The sequence below is a fragment of the Condylura cristata genome, unplaced genomic scaffold, assembly GCF_000260355.1.
Source record: "Condylura cristata isolate star-nosed mole 26May11 unplaced genomic scaffold, ConCri1.0 scaffold00017, whole genome shotgun sequence".
Classification (NCBI taxonomy): domain Eukaryota; kingdom Metazoa; phylum Chordata; class Mammalia; order Eulipotyphla; family Talpidae; genus Condylura; species Condylura cristata.
The window spans coordinates 7,604,757-7,621,039 of record NW_004567118.1 but is presented as its reverse complement, the minus strand read 5'-3'; the positions used below and the strand labels follow the sequence as shown (position 1 = coordinate 7,621,039).

General features: G+C 58.7%; 1 protein-coding gene across 1 annotated transcript; it reads left to right on the top strand.

The window, feature by feature from the left end:
- Window positions 1–2,641: 2,641 nt before the first annotated feature.
- DLX3 (distal-less homeobox 3) lies at window positions 2,642–7,475 on the top strand. The gene is made up of 3 exons (XM_004684328.2): window positions 2,642–3,304; window positions 4,300–4,490; window positions 5,979–7,475. The coding sequence occupies exons 1-3, from the start codon at window positions 2,980–2,982 to the stop codon at window positions 6,324–6,326; spliced, it is 864 nt and encodes a 287-aa protein (XP_004684385.1). The 5' UTR covers window positions 2,642–2,979; the 3' UTR covers window positions 6,327–7,475.
- The last annotated feature ends 8,808 nt before the right edge of the window (window positions 7,476–16,283 follow it).

The following is a 16,283-nucleotide window of genomic DNA, read 5'->3' as shown; positions in this document are numbered from 1 at the left end:
GCCCTGCCCCTTCTGTGTCCTGTCAACCTCCCAGAGGCCCCAGACCAGGCTGTCCTGCACTACCCCACCACCAGAGGCAGGACGCTGGCCAGGCTGACACCAGGTCATCTTGCTGACCCAGGCCAAGTGAAGTGAAGTGGGTGGCACTGGTCCCACTGCATCCTCCGGCGACCTCACCCCCCTGATTTGGCAGGTGCCCGCTGAGTGGCCGGTAGCTCCAGTCTTGCTGGCCCGACAAGGCCCTTGGGGCCACTCATCCAACTGGGAAGCTGCTCCTGCCCCTAGGCTGAAGCCGGGCAGTGGAAGCTTTGCCCGGTCCCCATTTCCCCTTTTCCCAACCTGCAAGTGTACTCAGCCAACATGATTCTTCCCCCCTCTCCTGTATGAAGGGGTCTCCGTTATTCATTCAACAAACATCTATCGAGCTCAAAGGTAGTATATGCCAGGACTTGTCCTGGATATCTGGTAGATAGCAGCAAACAGGTCAGACACAGTCCCCAGTGCTCTGGAGTTGGCAGTGCATTGGGGGACCCGGAGCTAACCTCACAGCACCAAACAATGACTGAATTGCTCACTTAAACCCCTGATGCTGCATTTTCGGTCTATTTCTAGAACGTTGAGCTTTTCAGAGGAGAATGAAACGTAGAAATTATCCTAATACTATCCCTCACTGGCACCTTTTCATGATCCCAGCATTCCAAATCCCAGTCCAGTGCTCACCCACTTTACTTAAGAGTCACAAGGTTGGGGTGCTTGTGAGGAGAGAGTTTTTCCCTGAGAAACTCCTGAGGAATCTGGACTCATGAATGAATCTCTGAGAAGGACCTTGTGCGACCCGGAGTCTCCCTGTGGGGGACTGGGGGCTCCAGGGCAGGCCATGACCGCCTCCCCCACTCCCATCCTGGAAGGGGAGCCAGCCCGCCCAGTGCCCTTCCTGCCCCAACGCCTCAGGCTCTCAGCGCCCTCTTGGCAACAGAACAGAGGGCATCCAGAGCGGGTGGCAACTCGCCCCGCCACGGGCTCAGAGCGGCGGGCGATAGGCGCTGGGGGGACGCGAGATAGACAGACAGATAGCGTTCCCCTCGCCCGGCCCCCGCCCCCACCTTTCCCACGCCCTGGCCTCCCCGAAGCCGCTCAGACCTGGCTGGCGTTCCTGCTCCTCGGCCCTGCCGACTGGGGTCCCCAGTCTCTGTCAAATGCAGCTTCACAATTCCTTAAGCCCCTGGAAGCCTGCGCCTGAGTGCTCACTTTGGAAAGGGACCCCAAGGATCCCCCACCTCCCCTTGCATACTTCTCTGGCTGGGAGTCTCCGGCAGAGACGGCACCCGGGGGTTGGGTGGGCGCGGGGAGACTGCAGAGCCCGGGAGTGACCACAAGGTGGAGCGCTGGCACTGCGGGTCCTGGTTGGCACTGGCGAGGCCAGGTCGCGGAGGACCAAGAATCGGTCTCACAGCCCTGTGTGAAGGCTGTATTGGGCTAGGGGCTGAAATATGAGGGATCTTCTTCTACCCTCTTCCCCTCCCCAAGGAAGGCAGAGATTAGAGTCAGCAGTGGAGTGAAGAAATGGACTAGGCAGTTGAGGAAAATGTGGACCACCTAGAGCCAAACGGGACCAGGAGTTGGGGGTCCCAAAGGGGACCTCTTCTTCAAGTGTTCTTATGGGGGTCCGGTTCAAGGTTCAATGGAACATCATGGTTCCCAGGGGCTGGGGGGCTGTGGAGAGGCTATACACATCAGCATACATGTCGCTCTCGAGCTCAGATACACAGTCCCAGGCTTCCACTCACACTTTCTACCACACACACATTGCACACATGCACCCCTGAACCCACATACATCACAGATGCTGTGCACTACCTGAAGCCTTCACTCTGCACACCCACCCCATAACCCGATTTCCAAAAGTGCCCACACTCCTCGCCCACAGTGCTGCTCCACATTCACAGACTCTGTTCCCAAACTTTATTAAAGCACACAGGGCCAGCCCCAAGAGCACCCCAGACTCCCTGCTGACTCCAGCAAGTCTGGGTACCTCCAAAACTGCACACACAGATCTGTGGAGAGAGCACTAACATCACCATAAACATGCTGTGCACCCCACCCTCTGGTAAGCCCCACATCCACTCTCATCTGCACACCCCCTGGGGGGGGTGCAATAGGACCCTCATAGCCCAAGTCTCTGCCACCCAACGGACCTCTCCTCCATGAAAAAAAAATGCTTAATCACATTTTTAATTACATAAAGTCAATATTTTAACATCATGCAGTCCACATTATCTGCAACCTAGAATTTCTTTATCCTTCTGACTTTATAAGAAATTAGAAACATTCTGATAGGCCTTGGGTCTTCCTGTCTGTGGGCGTGTTTGCCTGCCCTCTGCCACGCACTCAACCACGCAGACCCCCACCCTCCACAAACACCCAGTGGGCTCTGCAAAGCCACCCTCCCCCACCCTCTTCCTTCAGAGACACTGGGGTGTATCTGGGGTGGAGGAGGTAGGACAGGAGGGAAGAGTGGTGTGTGTGTGTGTGTGTGTGTGTGTGTGTGTGTGTTGGGTAACAACAAAGGCTGGAGAAAGGAGAGAAGAGGAGAGAGAGACGACAGAGAGAGAGAGCGCGAGAGACGACAGAGAGACACGAAAGAGCGCTGGAGCCTGTTTTGCCTCGAAGGCAAGACTTGCAGCCAATCAGCGCGCTGGAGCCTCCCTCCGCGACTCCACTATTGAGTCTATAACCGGCTGGCCGGGCGGAGCTGGCAGCATTTGACTGTGGCTTGGGACGCGACGAGAGGCGCGCAGCGACCGCCTGGAGGCCGGCGATGGTCTGAGAGCCCCTGTCTCCCCTCCCTCGAGCGCGGCCGGGCCCTCCCCTCGCCCTCCGGACACACACCCCCGCCCCGTCGCCGCCGCCTCCCCCGCGCCCCGGCCGCTCCGCCGTCCGGGCAGAGGCGAGCCCCGCGGAGGCTCAGCGCCCGCCAGCATGAGTGGCTCCTTCGACCGCAAGCTCAGCAGCATCCTCACCGACATCTCCAGCTCGCTGAGCTGCCATGCGGGCTCCAAGGACTCGCCCACCCTGCCCGAGTCGTCCGTCACTGACCTGGGCTACTACAGCGCTCCCCAGCACGACTACTACTCGGGCCAGCCCTACGGCCAGACGGTGAACCCCTACACCTACCACCACCAGTTTAATCTCAACGGGCTTGCAGGCACGGGCGCTTACTCGCCCAAGTCGGAATATACCTACGGAGCCTCCTACCGGCAATACGGAGCCTACCGAGAGCAGCCGCTGCCTGCCCAGGACCCAGGTGAGCACCTCCGGGTGGCGGAGGGCAGACGCTGGAAGCCTCCAGAGGGGAGAGAGGCGGGGGCTTGAAACCGGAATCCAGGGAAGCGTCGCCAGTAGAATACACCTTCTGGCGCGGAGAAGGTGGGGTGGCCGGCCTTCCAGTCGCAGGCTGCCAGCTTTAGGGCCCGGGCGAGCGGTGTCCAGGGCAAGGATGGGGTTGGGTTAGGGGAGGAAGGACAGGGCTGTGGGTGGGTCACCGCCTGCTCGCGGTGCTGGGGGTGGGGGGCGCTCCAGCAGGTGGTCCTCCTTGGTGGCGCAGGGGGCTTGCGGGTAGGCGACGGGGAGTGGAGTTCCAGGGGTGCTCTGGAGCTGCCTGGGGAGGGAGGATGCGGAGGAACACTCTCCAGGATTCCAGGAAAAAGGAAGAGAGTGGCCACCGAGAAGTGGACAGGCTGAAAAAGAGAAAGGTGGAGACTGAGCAGAGAGTAATGTGGAGAGACTAAGTGAGAGGAAGGACAGCAGAAGGAGAGGGAGAAGAAGGAAGGAAAGGAAGAAGGGAATGTGTAATATGCTTGCAATTTTCTGAGACTCTAGAGTTATGCTAACATTAAAAGTTTTTTTTTTTTTAAAGGAGATAGAGAGATAGAGAGATCCGCCGCGTGGTGGGGGTGAGGCGCGGGGCTAGGAGCTGCGAGGCGGGGAGGCGAGCGGGGGAGACCCAGAGCGGCGCCGCGGCTGTCCTCGCCCGACCGGTGCTGGCGCCGCGGCCCGCGCTCCCGGGCAGGACGCGGAGCTGGAGCTGGCGCTGGGAGCGCCGCGTCGTGGGCGGCCGCCGGGGCCGGTTCTGTCGCGGCGTCTCCTTCCCGGAGCGCCGGCGGCAGATTGCGCAGCCTGGAAACCCCGGGGCGAGTCTCGCTAGCCGAGCGCGAGGCGGAGCCCTGGGGAGGGGGGGCTGGGGAGGCTGCCGGGGGCGCAGGCGGAGGTTGAGCCCCCCTCCCGGTGCGTTGCCCACAGTGTCCGTGAAGGAGGAGCCGGAAGCCGAGGTGCGCATGGTGAACGGGAAGCCCAAGAAGGTCCGAAAGCCCCGCACGATCTACTCCAGTTACCAGCTGGCCGCCCTGCAGCGCCGCTTCCAGAAGGCCCAGTACCTGGCGCTGCCAGAGCGCGCCGAGCTGGCGGCGCAGCTGGGCCTCACGCAGACTCAGGTCGGTGTTGGGCGGCCGGGGCGCAGGGGGCTGGGTGGGGGAGCGCGGGACACCGGGGCTCCCTGGGCGCCGGAGCGCTTGACTGGCTTTTAAAGTCCTCGCCGGCCCTGGGAACCCTTGTCTGTAGGGAGAGGCCCCCCTCAAACCTCAGCTTCTGTGGGAAGTTTCTGCATGAGGCTTAGGGGCAGGCATGCAATTTGTGGCTGTATAGCTGTATAAGTCCGTCACAAGGAGAGGTGCCTTCCTTCCTCTATCCCAGAATCCGGGCTCTCGAGGCCCTCAGCAGTGCTGGTGGCTGGCGGGAGTGCAGCTCGGGTCTGCCCCAGGCCAGACTTGCACCTATCTATTTGCATATGCTAGTGGCCTGTGTGCACCAGGAATTCTTGCAAGGGGAGCACGACCCTTCAAGGGAAGGGCCTATTGGTGCTGCACACCTCACTGGTGAATGTATGGGCAGAAACCTGTGCTTCCATCGAAACACATCCTCGCTCAGCACTCAAATGCTCCACCCCTTCCTCAGCCGCCAGTCCAGAGCAGGTGAGGATAGGGCTCTGAGATGGGAGCCCCACCCCCCGTCACCGCAGGTCCCTAAAGCCCCCGGCGACCTGTCACTGCCGGGAGGAGTGGCGGCAGACGCCTGGCTCCCTGCAGGTGTTGACAGGCGGGCCTGGGCTGCGGCTGCGTGGGGCCCGGTCCGCCGGGAATCTGGGTCACCTGGTGAGGAGCTGATTCATTGTTTGTACCAGTCATGGGGTGGGGAGCGGCAGGGGGAGGGGGAGATACCCCAAGGGAAATTTGGGGAATCATGGCTCACCTGCTCCTGAGTCCCCAGGTCCACCCCCATGAGCCCCAGAGTGCTTCTCCACAACTGAGTGCGTGCTCTTGTTCGTGGGGAGCTTCTCTGGGTGTATCTCTGTGCGTGTCTCTTTATAGTCTGGTGTCAGTGTGTGAAGTTGTGAGTGGGTTCGATCCTGCTCGCGGAGATGCGTATGTGGGTGTGTGTTTGTCTCTGTGTATCTGTGCGCCTCTGCTTTTGGGGTTCTGACATGCACAGAATGCCTCCCACTGCCAGCTCCCACCAGGCCGCCTTTTATTGGGTGCTTCCTATGTACCAGGCTGCCCTAGGTTCTTGGACTGGCTTTGCTCACCCCGGGCTCATAATGAGCCTGGGAGGTAGAGGAAGGTTTTGCCATTATCCCCATCCTGCCAGTGAGGAAGGCAGAGAGGCCAGGTAACTTGCCCAGGGTCACGCGCTTGGGAATTGGCAGAGTGGAACTGGGATCCAGGCTGTGGGAAAGCTCTGCCCACATTGTCATCCCAGATAGAAAAATGATGCTGTCCTGGGAGTGGGAAGCAGGGACTTTGTGTGGCTCTTGTTGGGGGCTGCTGCTGCTGGCCTTGCCCCTCTCGGGTTGGCTTGCCCTCGGTGGGGAGGATGCTCATTAGCATTCCGAAAACCTAACGAACACCCTGCTCTTCTTCGTGCAGGTGAAAATCTGGTTCCAGAACCGCCGCTCCAAATTCAAGAAGCTCTACAAGAACGGGGAGGTGCCGCTGGAGCACAGCCCGAACAACAGCGACTCCATGGCCTGCAACTCACCGCCGTCACCCGCCCTCTGGGACACCTCCTCCCACTCCACTCCGGCCCCTGCCCGCAGCCAGCTGCCCCCGCCGCTCCCCTACAGTGCTTCTCCCAGCTACCTGGACGACCCCACCAACTCCTGGTACCACGCACAGAACCTGAGCGGACCCCACTTACAGCAGCAGCCGCCTCAGCCGGCCACCCTTCACCATGCCTCCCCCGGGCCCCCGCCCAACCCTGGGGCTGTGTACTGAGCACCCACCTGGCCTGAACTTCCCACAAAGGACCACCGGACCAGGCAGAAGGCGTCTCCGTCCTAGCCAACACTCAGGAATCATCAAGGAGCATGTGGAAGGGCACTCCCTTTCCCCTTCCCTTGTCCCCTCCTCCGGGGACCCCCGAGAGCTGCCAGATGAAATTTGCATGGACCAAGGATGTCCCCTGAACCTTCCTCTCCCTGCCTAGACTCTGGGGTACCCCTCCAGATGCTGGGCACTTCACTCCGGCTGGGACAGCTGTCCCTTTCTGCTCTGGGAGCCTGGATTGGCTTTGAATGGCTCATCACCTTCCAGCTTCTAAAAGTTAGTACTCGTCCCCCAGACTGGAGACTGCGGGGCTGGGAGACTGGGCAGCACTTGCAGGCCACACCTGGACTGGGCACCAGGCACCGTGGATGGGGACTCACTTCCCCTTCCTGAGTATTCCCTCTGCCAGAGAGACATTGGACATCAGCGACGGGACTCAGGGTGGGGACCTAAAGCAGCCCCTGCCCGAACTTCTAGCCCTCGTTAAGCTTTGAGGGTTAAACCAAAGAAAACTCCCACAAGTGAGGGCATCTTTTAATGTTTGTGGCTTCAGAGGGAAGCACTCTCACCTCTCGTCTAGTCTCTCTCCTGCTCTGCTGGGAGAGGGCACGGGGGTCTCAGATGTCTTTCTTAAGGACCCCTTCTCCATGGACAGGACTTTGCACAACTTTGGTTTTAAAAGCTGTTGAAAACTAGGAAAACAAAGGGCATTGTTAACAGATAGGACCAATCTCCCTGCCAGGGCACCTCTGCTCTGCCCCACCCCCACCCAACCTCTTCCTCTCCTCCAGTAAGTTGGCAGTTTTGGGTGCCAAACCCCAAATCTCCAAGGAGACATACCAGGCAAGACAAACCCCAAAATATCCCCTTTCCCGGCGGCCTTAGAAAAAGCTGGCTTCAGCTGCGAAGAGGAGTTGGGGATGGAGGAAACGGGTGAGGTGCAGGGGAGGAGGGGAGGTCATAGCTCTGTGCCTTTAGGGGTGGGGGTGTCTGCTGGAGGGCCACTGGTACGCTCTTTGCTGGCCTAGACATCCCCTGGAACTCACTTCCCCCACCCCTTGCTGTGTTCAAACATGGAAGAAAAGGAGAGATAGAAGATTGTAGCTATATATAAGTATGTATTTTTTTTTAAGAGCAAGAGAAAGAAGGGCCTCCTCCCTCCTCCCTCCTGTGGTTTCCTATTTATGTGGCCCAGTCCTTCTGGACCGACCTGCCTGTGGTCCCCAGTAGGGAGCTGAGAGTAACAGGGAGTGGGCTTCCAGCTGGATTTGGGGTTGGGTTTGGCGGGGGGTGCAGGAGTGAGGACAGACTGCTGGATTTCAAGAGTCCCACCCAAGGGACAGGAGCGCACCAACCCCCACCCCTGCCGACCTTCTCATTTCTGCTTTCTTACTGGACCCATCTTTATATGTAACGTTAATAAAAAAGAAGAAAATAACCACGGAGCTCCTTGAACGAGAGGCTGGAAGCAGACAGTTCTTGAGGGAGGATCTGGGAATCGGGGAGCTTATTTGGTGGAGAGGGAACTCTGAGCTTCCTGGCGGTGGCGGCTATCTGAGGGAGACGCCCCCGGGGACCCACTGCTGGGACTCTGGGGTTCGGACCCAGTGGAGCCTGACCCAGGCAACAGGTATTGCCGTCGCTCCAGCTGCCCCAACACGGCAGGTCTGGGTGGTGGGAGGCTCCCAGCACGGCCTTCCTGACTCCACTCTGCTTGGCGTCCCTGTCAGCCAGCTGCCCTCCGTGCAGCGCCGGGTCACCTCAGGGCTGCTCTTTGATCTTGGCTCACACGCAGACATGCTTGCACACGCGTGTAAACCCCCTGCCTCCACACCCAGTTTCTCCCGGCCCCTCACCCCACAGTCCGTCCCAGCCTGGGGTGAGGGTGAGGCCTCCGGTGGGGGGGACACTGCTCCCACCGCTGGCAGGGGCCCCAGGCCTGGGCTCCAAGCTGGACAATGAGGCGAGCGGGGTGGGGGGGGCGTTTGTTCTCTGCTCACCTTCCTGGGAAGGCTCGGCCCTGACTCACAGCCTTCTTGCTTGGGCCAGCGTGGCTGTGGCTGCCCTTCCTCTGCTAAATGCCCAGCTCCGAGGCTTTGGGGACAGAGAGCTGGAGGTGGCAGAATGGACGGAGGTGGGAGTGAGCAGTACCTGTGGACACAGGTGGGAGCCGGGTGAAGGCGCACATGCTCCTGAAGCCACCTCTCTCCGGCACACGTGTACCAGGCAAGGTGCCATCCCGCCTCCTTGCCCCCCTGTGTGGACGGCTTCTGGCTGCGAGTTTGTCGCAAGCACAGACATAGGGACCCACCCCCGCCTGAGACATGTCAGCATCACGCAAATGACAAAGCGTGGTACAGAAGTGCCAGCACGGAGAAGAGGCCCCAATATACTGGGGCACAGACACGATTCAAGTGTGCATGCACACACAGTGTACACACACACACACACACGAGTGTGCACACACACAGGCAGAAAGGCAGCTCCTTGCAATGGAAAAAGTCTTGGATGGAGAATCAGCAACACACCCAGCAGCTGAGGTGACCCAGCTCAGCCAGGAACCTCCCTGTCAGGCCCTCAGTTTCCTCATCTGTCAAATGGGGACTAGACCCACCCTCTTAGTCTCCGAGGCACCAAGCAGAATGAGGAGAAGACAGGAGGAGGGGTGTCACACTCCAGAAGGATTTTGTCAGGCAGCGGGGCAGGGCCCAGGAGAAGGTGGAGACCCCCAGCTGCCATCAGCCCTCCCCCTCCTGACAGACGACAGGCTTTCTCCTCCCCCCTCATCCCCGCCCTCTCACCAAGGGAGGAGGGACTTAGGCCCAGGACCGACGCCAGCCGGGCTGGCAAGAGTTAAGTGGCAGCTGCCAGGCGGGGCTGAGCTGAGCAGTTTGGTTTGAGGGCTGCGTGCAGGCAGGAGCAGCGAGGCGGCAGCCGGGCAGACTTGCTGGAGACACTGCATTTTATTAGGGCTGGGCTGCCAGCAAAGGGAGGGAGAGGGAAAAAAAGGGCAGAAAGAGAGAGGAAGGAAGGAGGGCGGGCTGGCGGGCGGGCTGCTCCAGGATGAAAGGATGTTGTAAGCTCCCTAATTCCTCCCTGCTCATCCCTGCTCTGTCAGGCTGGATTAACTGCCCGGGTGACCTCCCTCGGGGGTCAGCCCCACCCCTGACCTCCCCTTCCTCCTTTCCTCACCTCCAGGCCAGTCAGGTCGTTCGGTAGCAGCCCTGGAGTGGGGGGTGGGGGCACAAGGATCGGGGCTGGTGTGGGGGACCTGGCAGAGCGCCAGGGTGGGGCTGCTGAGCCTATGTTGGGCCAGGTGCTTCTTGACTACACCCTTTGCCTCGTGACAGCCTTTGAGGAAGAAGGGGGGGCTAGGGAACCCCAGCCTGCCCTGAGGGTCACTGTTCTTCAAACCTTAGGAACAGCTGGCATTTGCTAAACTGCTACTCTGTGCCAGGCACTTGGCATATGGGCCTCACAGCAACTGGGAGGTGGGTGTGAGGGAGCCAGCCCATTCCTCAGATGAGGAAGCTGAGGCTGAGAGGTTCAGTCTCGGCCATGGTCACATAGCCCACATGTGGCAATGCTGGGATGAACTCAGGACTGTCTGGGAAATGGGTGCTCTAAATGTTTTTTTTTTTTTGTTGTTGTTGTTGCTCAGTTTACTAAGGTGCCTGGGGCAGAGTGTCAGAGAGCCTGAGCCTAGGCAGCTCCGCCCACCCCAGCCGGTGCCCTCCTCCTGACTGGGGGGTTTGGGGGGGCTGGGCTCCTTCCCCAAGGCTGGTCCCAGGAAAGGCTTAATGCCTGATCAGGAATGTGCGTGCTGGAGTCAGCTGACCAGGCCAGGGCTGCATCTTGCCTCCACCACCACACTGACTGTGTGATCTGGGGCAAGTCATTCAACCTTTCTAAGTCTGGGTTTCCTCATCTGTAACACAGGAATAATGCTACCTAGCTAGCAGGTTGTTGAGAGGATTAAATGGGATAATGTGGGTAAAATGCTTAACAAGGTACCCCGTTGGTACTGTTCAGTTAACCAGAGCCACTGCTGACAATGGTGACAGGGAGATGGGATGTCCTCTGCACCTTGCTGCGCACCCCTCTTCAGTCAGGCCCCGGCTGTCCCACCGCAGCACCTGATCTGGCCATTGTGAGATGTGCTCTGGAAAGGACTAAGTCAGCCACACCCCCTGAGCGCCTGCTCTGTGACTCCAGGGGGTGGAGAGGAGCAAGAATCAGGGGAGAACCTGAGGACAGCTGCACAGATCCTGGAGAGCTGCTAGAGCCAGGGACGAAGAAGGTTCCTCAATAATCCCCTGATGTAGATGCAGAGAAGGGCCAAGGTCTGCCAGTTCCCACCCCCTGGGTGCTGGGCGCCTGCTCTGATGCCATGAGTTTGGGGAAAGCAAGTGCCTTGTCACCCCACACACCATCTGCTTCAGCATCACCCATCTCACTGCCACCTCCTTCCCAGGCCAGCGGAACCTGCACCCCTGTGGGGAAGGGGTTCTGGGCAAGGCAGACAGGCTCTGGACACAGCCTCCCGTCCCCTAGGTGAGGGCCCTGGTTGGGAAGTCAGGCTGAGTTGCATCAACCAAGCCCGGAGGGGATGGAAGAGGAGGGGAGGGGAGAGGAAGGGGAAAACAGGGGGAGGAGGAGAGGAAACCTGCAGCCAGCACCCTGGCCTCTGTTTTCCAGCTTTAATTGCAGTGTTAATCACCTTAATAAGCTGTTTACCAACCACCCAGCAGCCTGAGACTGGGAGACTTAGAAGCCAAAAAGTGCTTGGAGTGGAGTTTCCTCAGCCCCAGGGAAGGGGGGCTGGAGGACAATATTGATGAGGGGTCTGGGGGAGTCTGGGAGCCCAAGGAGCAAGGGTGGGGCTGGTAGCAAAGATGGGGTTCAGGATGTCAGGGTAGGCTAGCCTCAAAGGTCTGAGGTCAGCTCCTCATGGGAAAGCGCCCTCTGCTTCCCCCTGCACCTCACACATCCCCATCTTCCACCTCAACATTCAGCCTGGGTCTCAGCCCCATCTTTTTCCTTTACCTCTCAGCCATGCTGGCAGGACTCACTGGGCGACTCTCTCTGGGCCCCATCGTTCTTGGAGGCAGAGCCTGCATCTCGATTTCTTTACTGCCTGTCCCTAGGTCACAGCATGGAGTGAGCGTGGGCCATTTGGAGGATTTTTGCCACCCTGGGGAGGGGCGCTGGGCTGTGGGGCCTGGGAGGGCTTTCTATGCAGGTATCTGCGGGCAGAACTGGGGGGAACCTGAGCTGGGAGCGCTGGGGAGGCAGGTGCAGAGGACAAGTCACTGGACACCCCACACTCGTGCCTAGTGCAGGCTGCTGAGCGGGGTACCCAGGGCTCATGGGGCACAATGGCCCTCACATGGGCTCTCCCTCCGTCAGGTGAGAGGGTCAGGTGGGAAATTGATAACTGCCCCCTCCTTGGACTCCTGGGGCTTGGACAAGGTGACAAGAAGAAAACCCAGCTGCAGCAGCTGCTCCTGAGAGGGCGGGAGCTGACTCTGTGCCTTCACCAGACGTGATCTGAGAGGCTGTGGCTGCCCGAGGTCACACAGGAAAGGAGAGGCAGGGCCAGGAGGCCTGCCGAGGCCTCTGCTCGCACCAGGCCACATGTGGACTGAGCTGGCGCCCAAGCCCCGACCTGAGGACTGCGGAACCAAGAGTGCCCGCTGGACAGCAAGCAGGTGGGGTCCCCACCCCCTGCATAGCAGTCCTTCAACTGGCCTGGCCGGCTGTCTGGGGAACTGAGGAGGCCTGAGGGGTGGGGTAGTGGCCTTGGCCCACTGATCCAGGAGCCCAGGAGAATCCTGGGAGGCTCATAGGGCCTGGAAGCACCAGGGAAGGATCTGGAGTCTGGTGGTTGCCCTCTGCCCAAGGTGGGCTGTCTGAGGGGTGGGAGGACTGGGGACACAGGACAGGCAGGAAAGAGGCGACCCTGGGAAGGGGGCTGACAAGGGCAGGACCCTGGAGACCCAAATTCCTGGGCTGTCTCCTGGGGCAAATGGAGCAGGATTGGAAGTGCCTGCTGAGTAAGCAGGGAACGGAGACTCCACACCCTGGAGGATTAACCCGGGCGGGGGAGGGGGCGTCCCCCCACTCCAGGCAGTTCACCTCGCACCTGGCAAGCGGTGGCAGCAGCGTGCCCTTCCCTGCGCACCCAGGGCACCTGGCCACGTCATGCGATGCGTGTGGCATGGTCCCACGCCCACCCCTAGGGCCAGTGAGGCCTGCCCTGAGCTTAGGAATCACGGATGGGGGAGGGGCATGACCACGTGCCCTAGCTAAGTGGGGGAGGGAAGCTGGGGACAGGTTAGAAGTGGTTGGTAAGCAAAGGAAGCAGGAGAAAATTCTCCCAAGCTCCAACTCACATTCTCCCACAATTGCAGGCCAAGAAGACGCCACCTGAGCACCTACTGTGTGCCAGACCTCGGAGCTTCCACAGGTCCTGTCTCACTCAGTCCTCTTACCTGCCTGGCAAGATCAGTGCCTTTACTATCCCATTACACAGTTGAGATAACCAGGGTTCCGGGAGAATCACTAGCTTCCCCTAAAGTTCCTTAGTGAGTGAGAAGCAAGGTCCAGGCTTCTGATTGATTCCCTGGTCTGTGGGCCTCCCACCTATCAGGACCTCCAAGATTGCAGGGGAGGGGAGGGGCCACACTCAGCCTTGCCCCGTGCTTCATTCCCAGACATGCCCATGCCTTCAGGGATATCAGGGTTTCGACCCATAACCCAAGCACCCATATACATGAGTGCACACACCTGAGCTCAAATTCTGGCTTTGACATGGACTTGCTGTTTAATCTCAGGCAAGTCACTTGCCCTCTCTGTTCCACTTTCCCTCATCTATAAAATGAAGCCAATCATGTCTATGCTGCAGGGCTGCAGAGGAAATGAAATGAGATAACACACAAAAAAGGCTTAGCACAAAGGTTGGAACAAAGATGGGAGGTCAACAAACTATACTGTCAATTCTAGATAAGAACAGTCTGTAAGTTAGGGTGAATTAGGCCCAGCTGGCCTAGGCAGTTCCAGTCTCCCTCCTCAAGGGGCCCAAAAGTGACTCTTCCTCCTCAGTGGGGAGTGGTCTTACACTGGGAATTCCAGTTTAACTGGAAAAGTGCTTTCTCGGGACCTCCCTTGTGGTGCTGGGGTCAAAATCTCAGCACTGTCAAGCTATTGCCAGCCACTGCAGCAGGAGAGCAATCCCAGCCAGAGGTGACCCACAGGGCACAGGCCTCTCCTGTCTCACCTGCTGCTCCCTGCAGCAGTGTATTTCAGTAGATCTGCCTGTTCTGCTCCCCACTCTGTCTCTGGTGAACCTTCTCACCCCTGCCCCACCTCTGGCCCACACCCCAGTTCTTCTATGCAAAAATAAATAATTCTTTTCTTTAAATTGCTTTCTTGATTCCAACCTAAATCTGCCATGCTTCAGTTATAATGGCAGGATGGCCACCCAGGGCAGAGCCACCCACTGGCACTTAGCACCAGAGGAGGGGAGGGGAGGAGGGCAATATCTTTCCGTGCCTAATTAGCTAAAGAGCTGCCCTCCAAATCTATACCCTTACCTTTCCATTATAATAGATATGTTTGTATTATTGCTAGAGAACAGACTGATGATATATATATAGTTTATATCCAGCCACTATATCAGAATTCTCTTAATTCTGCATTTTTGTTCTCCCTAGAGTTTCTCTGCCCATACCATTAAATATCAGTGAAGAGAAATCATTTTATCTCTGCTTTGTTTCTTTGTTTTGCCTAGTGGGAGGGAATCTGGGGTTACAGCAAAGGGAGGGCAATCTTTCCTGAATGAAGAGATCAGAGGCTTTTTCTGCCTCTGCAGGAACTCTGACCCGGGAGCTGCTGCATGGCTTCACCTCTTGGGGTGCCTTCGCATCTGGGGTGCCCACAGGGCTTTGCTGGAAGCACCATCAGACACCTCACTCCTTCCTTCGCCAGCCTCCCACATGGCTTCCCTCCCTTACAAGCAGCTCTGTCCACTGGGTGGTCAGTGGGCCGAACTCGGAGGGTTCTGCTCACAGGAGAGCTCCACAGAGAAACTTGGCGAGCTTCCCTGAGGGACAGCGTTTTTTCTTGCCATTCTTTCTTCGGTGTTTTTTGCACACAGTGCTAACTGGGACCCTGTGAGGTGCATGCTGTCATTACCCTCATTTTCAGATGAGGAAGACAAGGCACAGAGAGGCTAAGAAATACCCAAGGTCACAGAGGTGGACTTGAACTCGCCCCAGTTCTTTATTAGGTCCCCCCCATTATGTGGATGTTGGTGGGTCAGAGGAGAACTTAGCTGAGGGGAGGGGAGAGACACTTCCTGCATAAATCTGTATGACCAGGGTGAAAAAATGAGTCATCATGTCGCCTGGTGTGCTGGCGTGTTGCGCAACTTACCAAGGGCGCGCTCTCTCCCTGTCTCCATGACCTTCTCAGATACCACTTTGATCATTATCCCGCTGCACAGGTGAGGAAATAAAGACCCAGAGAGGTAAAGTGACTTGCCCAAGGCCTCTCAGCTGTGTGTCTGCATTCCAGAGACTCCAGGCCGGCTGTCTGGACAAGGAGACAAGTTTTGTTTTTCGAGGGGCCAGAGGGAGTAATTCTTACTGTTCTGATGGGGGCTGCAAGGGGCCAGTGGTGGGAGGAGCCAAAGCCAGGCAGGAGTCCCCAGGCAGAATTCAGGCTTTGCAGCGGGAGGCAGGAGGACACGTGGAGGTCGCAAAGGGTGAAAGAAGCTGCAGCAGCGGATCCAGCTGATCCCCCTGGGCTTGGGGAATGTGACAGGAGCCGGGCAGGGACATGTCAGAAGCCTCCCGCAGACTGGCTTCCCCGGGATCTGTTGGAGCAAAGAATTCCCAGTGGCTCCAGGGCTGGGAGGAGGAGTTTGCAGCAGGCCCCGGCTTGCAGAGGCAGAAAGCAGCTCCAGGGGCCAGCCGGAGAGTGGGGTCTAGCGGCTCCTCCTCGGCTGGCACTGGGAGGGGTGCCATGGGGCGGGGTCTGCGCCAGGGACCAGGCTGTTTATTCTTTGTCCTCAGCCCCTCTCCACCCTGAGCCCCTCCACCCCAAAAAGAATGAGAGTGGTGGGGGAGGGACACTCAGGCAGAGGCTGGAGCCACAGGCTGGGGGTGGAGTTCCAGTCTCTGAGCAGGCCAGTGAGCTGCTCTCTGGGAACTCCCCTCTGAGGGGGCAGAAGTTCTGGGGGGCCTGGGGAGCAGGGCAGTGAAGGTGATGGGCGCGGAGGCCTTCTGTGTGAGGGGTGTCCCTACCCAGGGAACCTCTGGCTCCAGGTGGGCTAGGCCAGGGGCGAGGCCCCACCCGGTGCTTGGTACATATGTCCTTCGTGGGCTTCAAGTGGGGGCCACAGTCCAGAGCAGAACCCTTCAGCCTGACCCCAGATTCAACTGAACTCTGACAGGGAATGGTTCAGACAGACTGGACAGGAATACATTCCACATATATTCCACAGAGAGTGGCACCCTCCCCTGGAAATGAAGTAATCTCTCCATTTGGGGCCAGAAATGCTGAAGGCCTGGCACCGGGAGAGCTGAATCAGAAACCTTGATGTTTGGAAGAAGCGTGAGGCCAACTCTCCCCTTCCAGGGCTGGCCAGACATGTCCCCAGGAAGCCGAGGGGCTGCGCCATTTAGAGGCAGCGGACTATGGCGTTGGATAGAGCTGCAGAGCGTTGGATAGAGCTGCAGAGCGCACCTAGTCTGGCACCAACGTGACAAGTCTGCAGGGGACAGGAAGCCTGCCTGACACGTGGCCGCCAGCCTGATGGAAAAGATGGGCTTTACCTTTCAAGTCCCAGGCGGGGGTGGAAGTGGCGGTGCCTACACGTTAACCCTCCACACACACACACAC

What these genes read in the sequence shown, in the direction of transcription:
- DLX3 (XM_004684328.2), top strand. Translation starts at nt 2,980, where the DNA reads ATGAGTGGCTCCTTCGACCGCAAGCTCAGCAGCATCCTCACCGACATC. An exon ending in GCTGCCTGCCCAGGACCCAG is followed by an intron (nt 3,305 to 4,299) that starts GTGAGCACCTCC and finishes CGTTGCCCACAG; the next exon opens with TGTCCGTGAAGGAGGAGCCG. An exon ending in TGGGCCTCACGCAGACTCAG is followed by an intron (nt 4,491 to 5,978) that starts GTCGGTGTTGGG and finishes TTCTTCGTGCAG; the next exon opens with GTGAAAATCTGGTTCCAGAA.